General features: G+C 40.9%; 1 protein-coding gene across 2 annotated transcripts in view; it reads right to left on the reverse strand.

Annotated features, from left to right (window-relative positions):
• Nucleotides 1–8986, reverse strand: part of hhat (hedgehog acyltransferase) — a 114959-nt gene extending 105973 nt beyond the window's left edge. Inside the window, exons 1-5 of one of the 2 annotated variants that reach the window (XM_029698713.1) lie at nucleotides 8890–8986; nucleotides 7713–7841; nucleotides 6696–6763; nucleotides 6400–6513; nucleotides 6077–6271 (exon numbers count right to left, since the gene is read on the reverse strand). In XM_029698713.1, coding sequence (XP_029554573.1) covers nucleotides 6077–6271; nucleotides 6400–6513; nucleotides 6696–6763; nucleotides 7713–7830 — 495 coding nt within the window. In that variant the 5' untranslated portion in view covers nucleotides 7831–7841; nucleotides 8890–8986. Of the gene's footprint in view, nucleotides 1–6076; nucleotides 6272–6399; nucleotides 6514–6695; nucleotides 6764–7712; nucleotides 7842–8850 lie in introns of both variants that reach the window. The other variant, XM_029698712.1, reaches the window with a different exon arrangement.
• Nucleotides 8987–11075: the final 2089 nt, after the last annotated feature.

The raw sequence follows: 11075 nt of genomic DNA on the forward strand, positions 1-11075 counted from the left end.
TGTAGTGAAGCCTCTAGCACTGAGATGCAGTGCCTTAGACCGCTGCGCCACTCGGGAGCTCAGCATTTATTTGGGCTGCAATCTGAGGCTGGTAACTAATGAACTTATCCCCGCAGCAGAGGTAACTCTGGGTCTTCCTTTCCTGTGGCGGACCTCATGAGAGCCAGTTTCATCAAAAAAGTTGATGTTTTTTGCAAGTGCACTTGAAGAAACTTTCAAAGTTCTTGATATTTTCCACATTGAGTGACATTCATGTCTTAAAGTATTGAAGGACTCATTTATTTTTGCTTATTTGTGCTGTTCTTGCCATAATATGGACTTGGTCTTTTACCAAATAGGGCCATCTTCTGTATACCACCCCTACCTTGTCACAGCACAACTGATTGGCTCAAATGCATTAAGGAGGAAATGCATTCCTGGGCCCAGATTCACATAACACTTTGTACGCAAAGACTTAAGAAGCTTCTTAAAAATAAAAGTTAATAAGTGCAATTTCTCACTAATATCTTAAGATTTAATGATTTTCTTATGAACTTCTCAAATTTCTTACTAATCTTCTTAAGATGTTCATTGCGAGGCAACCAATTTAGCTAGCTATCTAGCTAGCAATGGCATATTTCTTATTGAGATTAGGGTTCTAAAATATTTTCTTGGGTTTAAAATCATCAATACTAAACCTTTCAGATCAAGTTGAGTGAATTAAACATGGTCAATTGCTTTCTTGAGCTTTTTCTCTCACTGTCCTGAGTTTAAGACAAGGGTTTAGCCATCTTGGAATTAAGATCATTTCCAAACTTTATTTTTAAGAATCAAATTTCTTATAAAATTTTTGCTTAATGAGAAACGTAAGAAATAGCACAAGAAATGTTCAAATAACCTTTGAGGAAAATAAACTTTGCTTAACTTTCTTCTTAAGTCTATAGTTAAGGGAAAAAAATGGCAGTTACGAAGAAATTTCTTCTTAAGGTTCTGTGAATCCGGCCCCCAGGTGACTACCTCATGAAGCTGGTTGAGAGAATGCCAAGAGTGTGCAAAGCAGTCAAAGGCAAAAAATCTCAAATATATTTTCATTTGTTTAACACGTTTTTGGCTACTACATGATTCCATGTGTGTTATTTCATAGTTTTGATGTCTTCACTATTATTCTATAATGTAGAAAACAGTAAAATAAAGAAAAACCCTGGAATGAGTAAGTGTGTCCAAACTTTTTGCTGGTGCTGTAACAGCTTGGTTAAGGCCACAAAAGTTTCCCCCAAAAAGGTCTGCTTTCAGCTGAACAATTGTACTAGACAAGTTCATTTTGTGTTAAATCATGTCGACGCAACTTGAACAGTACAAGAGCACTACACAAAACCACACCCATGCCTGACATTACTGAACTATTATTTTCCAAAGAGACTGGCAGACATTTAAGTACATCAATCTAGACAGATCCATCAGAGGTACTGCAGAGGCTTTAGATGTGGATCTCTGTCGTCACAGAGAGGAAGCGATTCTCCCTCAGTGTGAATTGTGAGTGGCAGGTCGACATGCAAGATGAGACAGCACAGTGGGTGAGAGAGCAGGGACCTTAAAGTCCTTCTACAACATGTATTTGTACCCTTAAGTGTGTGTACATTACTTTATTTATACGTGGTATATCGCTTTTCAACAGGAAAAGTTTAAACACTTTACTTTTTTTTTTTTTTTTTTAATCAGTGGACGACTTATTCGATGTTTAAACACACCAAATCACTGAGGTCATTTCAGCACTGGACACTGAGGAGGAGGATGAAAAGGAAGAGGTGGAGGAGACATAAGGAGCAGGAGGAGGATCACAACGGACAGAATTAACAACATCAGTCAGTCTGGACTGCCAATAGTCAGATAACAGACACAGTGACAAAGTGCTGATACGGGTGTCTACTCTGCTCTGGGCTCAGCTAATCGATAACACAGCCTGCGTCCCAAATGGCACCCTATTTCCAATATAGTACATTACTTTTAGGCAGTAGTGGGAAAAGTACTCAAATGTCAAACTCAGCATAAAAAGATAGTCCCTTTTTAAGGACCCGGTCTTTCAAAGATAATTGGATTTTTACAAATTAACTTCACAGATCTTCATTGTAAAGGGTTTAAACACTGTTTCCCATGCTTGTTCAATGAACCATAAACAATTAATGAACATGCACCTGTGGAACAGGATGGCAACAAGGTACAGGATGGCAACAACAACTGCCCGAGTTACACCAGGAACGCACAATCCCTCCATCAGTGCTTAGACTGTCCGCAATAGGCTGAGAGAGGCTGGACTGAGGGCTTGTAGGCCTGTTGTAAGGCAGGTCCTCACCAGACATCACCGGCAACAACGTCGTCTATAGGCTCAAACCCAGTCGCTGGACCAGACAGGACTGGCAAAAAGTGCTCTTCACTGACGAGTTGCGGTTTTGTCTCACCAGGGGTGATGGTCGGATTCGCGTTTATTGTCGAAGGAATGAGCGTTACACCGAGGCCTGTACTCTGGAGCGGGATCGATTTGGAGGTGGAGGGTCCGTCATGGTCTGGGGCGGTGTGTCACAGCATCATCGGACTGAGCTTGTTGTCATTGCAGGCAGTCTCAACACTGTGCGTTACAGGGAATACATCCTCCTCCCTCATGTGGTACCCTTCCTGCAGGCTCATCCTGACATGACCCTCCAGCATGACAATGCCACCAGCCATACTGCTCGTTCTCAGCGTGATTTTTTTTATTGGACTGATAGCCAGAGGCACACTCAGACATTCATTTACAAATGAAGCATTTGTGTTTCGGTAGTCCGCCAGATCAGAGATAGTAGGGATGACAAGGGATGTTCTCTTGATAAGTATGTGAATTGGACTATTTTCCTGTTAAAATGTACTCTTGGGTATCAGCGGAAATATATGGAGTAAAAAGTACATAATTTTCTTTAGGAACGTAGTGAAGTAAAATATAAACAGTTAAGAAAAGTACAGATACCCTAAAAAACTACCGAAGAAGTACTTTCAAGTATTTTTACACCACTGCTTTTAGGGGCCTGGTCAAAAGTACTGTAGGAAATAGGGTGCCATTTGGGACACATATTCAGGCTACACAAAATAAGTGCCTTTTAGCGTCCTTCTGATATTTTTTTGTAGACTTTGCACCCATACATACATGTGCGTAATATACACACACACACACACACACACACACACACACACACACACACACACACACATATACATACATGTGCGTAATATATACACACACACACAGTGTAAGTCGGAAGTTTACACACACTTAGGTTGGAGTCATTAAAACTTGTTATTCAACCACTCCACAAATTTCTTGTTAACAAATTATAGTTTTGGTGGTTAGAACATCTACTTTGTGCATGACAAGTAATTTTTCCAACAATTGATTACAGACAGATTATTTCACTTATAATTCATTGTATCACAATTCCAGTGGGTCAAAAGTTTACATACAGTAAGTTGACTGTGCCTTTAAACAGTTTAGAAAATTCCAGAAAATTATGTCATTGCTTTAGAAGCTTCTGATAGGCTAATTGACATCATTTGAGTCAATTGGAGGTGTACCTGTGGATGTATTTCAAGGCCTACCTTCAAACTCAGTGCCTCTTTGCTTGACATCATGGGAAAATAAATTGTTGACCTCCACAAGTCTGGTTCATCCTTGGGAGCAATTTCCAAATGCCTGAAGGTACCACGTTCATCTGTACAAACAATAGTACGCAAGTATAAACACCATGGGACCACGCAGCCGTCATACCGCTCAGGAAGGAGACACGTTCTGTCTCCTAGAGATGAACGTACTTTGATTTGAAAAGTGCAAAACAATCCCAGAACTACAGCAAAGGACCTTCTGAAGATGCTGGAGGAAACAGGTACAAAAGTATCTATATCCACAGTAAAATGAGTCATATATCGACATAACCTGAAAGGCCGCTCAGCAAGGAAGAAGCCACTGCTCCAAAACCACCATAAAAAAGCCAGACTACGGTTTGCAACTGCACATGGGGACAAAGATCGTACTTTTTGGAGAAATGTCCTCTGGTCTGATGAAACAAAAATAGAACTGTTTGGCCATAATGACCATCGTTATGTTTGGAGGAAAAAGGGGGAGGCTTGCAAGCCAAAGAACACCATTCCAACCGAAAGAACACCATTCCAACCGTGAAGCACGGTGGTGGCAGCATCATGTTGTGGAGGTGCTTTGCTGCAGGAGGGACTGGTGCACTTCACAAAATAGATGTCATCATGAGGGAGGAAAATTATGTGGATATATTGAAGCAACATCAAGACATCAGTCAGGAAGTTAAAGCTTGGTCGCAAATAGGTCATCCAAATGGACAATAATCCCAAGCATACTTCCAAAGTTGTGGCAAAATGGCTTAAGGACAACGAAGTCAAGGTATTAGAGTGGCCATCACAAAGCGCTGACCTCAATCCAACAGATAATTTGTGGGCAGAACTGAAAAAGCGTGTGCGAGCATGGAGGCCTACAAACCTGACTCAGTTACACCAGCTCTGTCAGGAGGAATGGGCCAAAAATGACCCAAATTATTGTGGGAAGCTTGTGGAAAGCTACCCAAAACGTTTGACCCAAGTTAAACAATTTAAAAGGCAATGCTACCAAATATTAATTGAGTGTATGTAAACTTCTGACCCACGTGGAATGTGATGAAAAAAATAAAAGCTGAAATAAATAATTCTCTCTACAATTATTTTGACATTTCACATTCTTAAAATAAAGTGGTGATACTAACTGACCTAAGACAGGGGATTTTTACTAGGATTAAATGTCAGGAATTGTGAAAAACTGAGTTTAAATATATTTGGCTAAGGTGTATGTAAACTTCCGACTTCAACTGTGTATATATACACACACACACACACACACACACACACACACACACACACATATATTCACTTGCCTCCCTGTTGCACACAAGCTTTCCATTCCCCCAGTAAAAAGGGGATTTATGTTTGATTTAAGATGAATTCGTCTTCCCCGTTACTTTATTTGGCACTTATAGTATTTTTTATTTATTTAACATCTTGAGATGGGAAGATTTTTTGTATTTTTATTAAATTAAATCAAATTGTATTCACATGCACCGAAAACAGCAGGTGTACCTTACCGTGAAATGCTTAGTTACAAGCCCTTAACTATTTCTTGAACTGCGTTGTTGGTTAAGAAAATATTTATTAAATAAACTACACTGAAGAAATAAAATAACAATAACGAGGCTATATACAGGGGGTATCGGTACCGAGTCAATGTGCGGGGGTACAGGTTAGTCGAGGTAATTTGTACATGTAGGTAGGGGTAAAGTGACTATGCATCGATAATAAACAGCAAGTAGCAGCAGTGTGTCAATGTAAATAGTTAAGGTGAACATGTTTATAGAAGAATGTTAAAATTAGGGGAAATAAAAAAAATCTACCAAGATACACTATTCAAAAGGCACTTAATTGGTGGAACGACCCAGTTTAATCATCCGTGAAGAAATGCAGTCAGTCAGGTATCCAATAACAGGGGGCTGGGAGTGGTGTGAGGGGCTAGGCACCCCAATAACAAAAAGCAATATTAAAATGTGCCAACCACACACAGCACAGACAACGACACTCTCACACACACACAAATATGTCAAAGATATGGACATTTGGCACCTCCAAGAGTCAATATGTAATTTGAACATTATTCAACAAGATGACAAAGTATAGAAAGGCGTGACTCCCTACTTACAGATACCAACAAGGGAATGGGGACGGCAACAGGCTATGGTCAGACTGACACACCTGGTTAAAATAACTAGGCTTCTAAATGGTTTTAAAATTCTCTGTCCTGTGACAATAGACATCAAGTAATCTTGATGCCAGAGGGCCTGGATATTACTTTCGGGGCCTTTGTCTTCGTATCTGTAAAATCAAACTAGGGAACAACTGCTTCGGTCTGTGTGACTCTGCTGCAGTAGGGAGGTGTGGAGGGAGGGGGGTGTGTATCTCTTGCAGTGGGTGGATGAAAGAAAGAGAGCACGCAAGAGATTGAGTAAAAAGAGGTGCGACTCACCTGTATCTCCTGCAGTGGGGGGATGTGGAGGGTGGAAAGTAGCAGCAGGGCACAGCTCCAAGACAGGGCAGGGTTACACAGCTGGGCAACAGCCAATGACAGGCCCAGATGGCCAAGGACCACGCCCACTCCTTTAATCCCCACTGCACAGCAAGCCGCAAGGAGACCATAGGCCAACAGAGCTGTCACTCTGAACTGATGGGAAGTTGAAAAGCAAAAAAGCATCAAAGCTATAGTATTTTGGTACTAATTTGTCTGGAATCAAAATTGGGGTAAAAATGTTATGGTCCCACTTCAGCTGATGTTTTCCTTGTATATTATACCTTAGGAATGAAGAAGCTGGCAAGTCTGGAGACCACAGCATGGCCCAACAAAGTCCACAGCAAAGACTTTCTAGCCCAGTGACTCCAGAAACTCCACTCAAAGTCTGTAGGGTCCTGTCACAGACAACTCATTTTACCATGGGCCCAGTCTGAAAATGTCATGCCATATGACACACCCTAGGAATACATTCTTAAAAAAAAATGACAGGACTCTGGATTTTTTTAAAGTAATAATTGACTCACTTCTGGAAGTCGTACAATGTTTGTAGACCCCAACAGCCATAAATTATACTCACCTTTTTATGCCCCCATATTAGAAAGCCTTTCTCCAGTTGGAACTGTCTCTCCAATCCTGCTTCATGCTCTAGGAAAAGAGAGCATATTTTAGTGACATCTTCTCACATTGTCTGTACAGTTTCAATCATTCAGTTTGTATTCCGGAGTTTTGCCAGGAGGCTTCAAGAACTCTACTATGAAGTATGACAAGCTCTGTGGGGAACTATGTTCGGTGTCCTATGGTTTTAATTTAAACATAACACCGGGGCTACGTTTCCGAAGGTAAGCGCCCCGTTCCGCCCAACTGGAAGCCTCTTCCCCAGAGCAAAAACAAATCTCTGTCACGTTCTGCGTATGTTAGTTTACCTCTACTATACGCACACATTTTTGTGGTCACACTCCCTTCACATTTCCTACTGTCAATCGTGACTGATAATTCTTCAAGTTTTACAGGTGAAACGTCAGAGTATGTGAATGCATTGTCAATTTTTAGCTAAACAGTAAGACGCTTCCAGAGAATTCGGAAACGCAGCACTCCCTCAACCAGCATTTCTCAAGCTCGGTCCGGGGATCCCAAGAGGTGAACATTTGTGTTTTTGCCCTAGCACTACACAGCAGATTCAAATAATCAACTCATCATCAAGCTTTGATTATTTGAATCAGCTGTGTAGTGCTAGAGCAAAATCCAAAACGTGCACCTCTTGGAGTACTCAGGATAGAGTTTGGGAACCTTTCAGATCTCTGAGAGGGAGTCAATGGTAAGAACGGAAAGGGAGTGAGTTGTAATAATCACAGATTTCCCTGACAGCTCACTTTTCTGCAAGGGGTATGAAACAGTGCCACAGTCCCACCTAGTTGGCAAAAACTGCACATCACAGCCAAGGTCTCCACTTCCAGTAAGTAGCCTAATACAAGGCCACAAAGGGTGGTAAGTCAGCTATCTTGCATACAGCAGACTTAGCAAATTCAGTGTGGAATTTTTTTTAAACAATGACCCAATTGATAAGACCTTTTTATCTTAAGACAGGTACATTTACCTTTGGAGAATATGTGCAGTTGATAGAATGAGTAGAGATGGGAGCCAAAAGAGAGCACCCAGTAGGCACAGACCTCTGCTCTCGGCAACGCCGCAAGGGTTGAGCTCTGTTTGGCCATCAGTGCCAAGACTGGAGCAACCATGGGGAAGAGTGAGTGAGAGACATTAGATGTTTCAGCCACTCTATAGGTCACATTTCTCCCTCACTAACAACAAATAGAAGACCATTCTGATTCCATGAGAGCAACATTACATTCCCTAATTTTCTCTCCAGCATGTTAAACCTATAGGGTAGCCTATTTGTTATATTAATTTGATGCATACTTTTTACAGTCTCCTATGAGGAAAAAACAAACAATGGTGTACGCTAATTATAGGACCGTAGGTTTCTGGTTATAAGGTAATATAAGCTATTTATAAGTACTTTATAGGTCAGTTGTATTTAGGCTGTCATAATTTTCAAAACAGGAGATATATATGACACACACATACACACACACATTTAATTCATTACTTGAAATTAGTAGACACCTAACAGATTGTGCCTTTAAATCTAGTCCTTAATTGAAACTAAGCTTGACACCGACTGTTTTGATTGAGCTATGGATGCAAAGACTAACTAATATCAAAATGTTTAACCAAATTTTGAGGCTATACAGTGTTTGCTTCCATTTACAAACATTGGGGTAGAGCAAGCTTATATTTGAGGTTCTGATGGCGTACAAGAGTTTAACTAAGCTCATGAGGCATAAATAAGTTATATTCTTCAAGAATCAATGGGTAGCCAAAAAATGGATGTAGCAACTAGGGATTCTAGCTTTAATAGTCAAACGAAACATCCACCTCGTTTTGTGCCAGAGGTGAGTGAGGGACCACGTTTATATTCGCTGCATACCACAATCGTCGTTGGAAACAATAGGCTAGTGTGTCAAAGGCGAGAACCTACTAATGACTGTATTCCAGGAACCGGGTATAACAAGCCAACATCTGTGTTCGCGTGTGCAGTGCACGGCGATGTATTCGAAATTAAGCGATTTCAGAACTTCCCACCGTTTTACACTGTTTACGCTGTAGCAATGCCTATATTAGCGAGCCCGACTAAGGCACAAATTAGGCTGATTACTGAACATAATACTCACTCATTGGCTAAAACAGAGAGCAACAACCGTGTTACTCACATGCATTGTGAAACAAAGAAATGCCTCGGGCTATATCTTCCGCCTTGCCTGTAGACCGACAGTGAACACCGCTACCTTGGAATATTGTCGAACGCTCAGGATTCAGGAAATCTCCGCCCACATTTTCCTTGGTTACTGATTGGACATGATTGGATGAATTCAGTGCCAATCAAATAAAATGCTGACCCGTTTGACGTACTTTTCATATTTCTATATCGATATGCCTAAATATGTTTCATAAGAGAGGAAAGCCACAGTCTGTAAGATAACTAGTAATGTCAACGAATAAACCTCAAGAGGCTGAAGAAATTCGGCTTGTCACCAAAAACACTCACAAACTTTTACAGATGCACAATCGAGAGCATCCTGTCGGGCTGTATCACCGCCCGCCCATAACCGTAAGTCTCTCCAGAGGGTAGTGAGGTCTGCACAACGCATCACCGGGGGCAAACTACCTTCCCTCTAGGACACCTACACCACCCAATGTACAGGAAGGCCAAAAAGATCATCAAGGACAACAACCACCCGAGCCACTGCCTGTTCACCCCGCTATCATCCAGAAGGCGAGGCAAAGAAGGCGAGGAAAAGTAATCAACATTTTAAAATGAATGTATTTTGTAGATAGTTTTTTATTATTTTGACCTCCCCACATTATAATTGGAAGAGGAAGTGTAAACACTAACATAGCCTATTAGCTAGAAAGGTACTGCAACTCCAAACGCTGTTTAGCTGGTTAAACAAAGATTAGCCATGAGTTACCAAGAAAGCTTACCAGCAGCCAGCGGCACTTGCCACAATGGTAGTTTATTCACGAATGTCAGATTCTACAGTGAGTGTAATTGGCTCCAGTAAATCTAATTTGCTTAATACTGAGAGTTGAGAAAAAAGTTGACATCGTTAGAAAGAAGGTATTCTATAAAATAAATTTACTGTAGGTGTGTACGTGATTTTGTTGCTAGTGATATTCATATTATTATTTTTTTATATATATATAAATATATAAACTTTTTTTTTTTTGCAGACCACTGCAGTACCTCCGACTTCTTCCAGTTGAATACCCCAGGTCTATATAATCATTAGGCTACCCTTATAAACATGATTTGATGCCAATCATTTCTTTACAAAGTATTCAATGATCTTATCAATTCCACACAGCCTGTGGGGTGTTGTGATAGCTTTGTCCACTGAGCGGGGATAGAGAGCCACATAAGAAGTAGGGAGTGTAGGCCTGCTTGGAGTAAAATTTCCATTACAGTAGTCTATCTTGAATTGTGTTCCTCTGTGAGAGATTATGCTGATAGGATGTCTTCTCTACTCTAGGCAAAGTGGATAGCAACATGTTTTGTCTCACCTGACACCTTTAGCTTATTCTTAGTTTCTGATTGTTGTTATAAAAAGGATATGACTTTACACGTTCCCTGGTGGAAACATGTTTCTCATGTAGACCAACATGCATTGTTTATGGACACAACCGGTCTGGGCCCTTTCCCAAAAGCATCTTAACCCGGACGATGAATTTAGCCTTAAGATGCTTTTGGGAAACCGGACCCTAGTGAGGGCTGCCTCAGGCCAAGGTTCAAGAGATAGTTCACCCAAATTACAAAATGACACATTGGTTTCCTTACCCTGTAAGCAGTCTGTGGACAAGGAATGAATGACAGCAATCCATGCTTTGGTTTAGTTTCCCCGGCACTGTTTCCACATGCTTAGGTTTTAGCATTTGTGGCACAAATCCCACTCAAGTCATGGGACGGATAGTAGCATTTTCTGTGCATCATATCCAAATCATCTGAAAGTATCTACAATTGCTGGTGAAACTCAATTAAGTGACTTATAGGCTCCCGAGTGGCGCAGCGGTCTAAGGCACTGCATCTCAGTGCAAGAGGCGTCACTACAGCCCCTGGTTTGAATCCAGGTTGTATCACATCTGGCCGTGATTGGGAGTCCCATAGGGCGACTCACAATTGGCCCAGAGTCATCCAGGTTTGGCCTGGGCAGGACGTCATTGTAAATAAGAATTTGTTCTTAACTTACTTGCCTAGTTAAATAAAGGTTCAATAAAAAAATAAAAATAGATGTTTGAACATGATGCACTAATATTGATTCTGTGACTTGAATGGAATTTGAACCAGAAATGCTAAAATGTTTCCATGTGGTAACACTGCCAGGGAAACTAAATCAAAGCA

Source organism: Salmo trutta, chromosome 18 (assembly GCF_901001165.1).
Source record: "Salmo trutta chromosome 18, fSalTru1.1, whole genome shotgun sequence".
Classification (NCBI taxonomy): Eukaryota; Metazoa; Chordata; class Actinopteri; order Salmoniformes; family Salmonidae; genus Salmo; species Salmo trutta.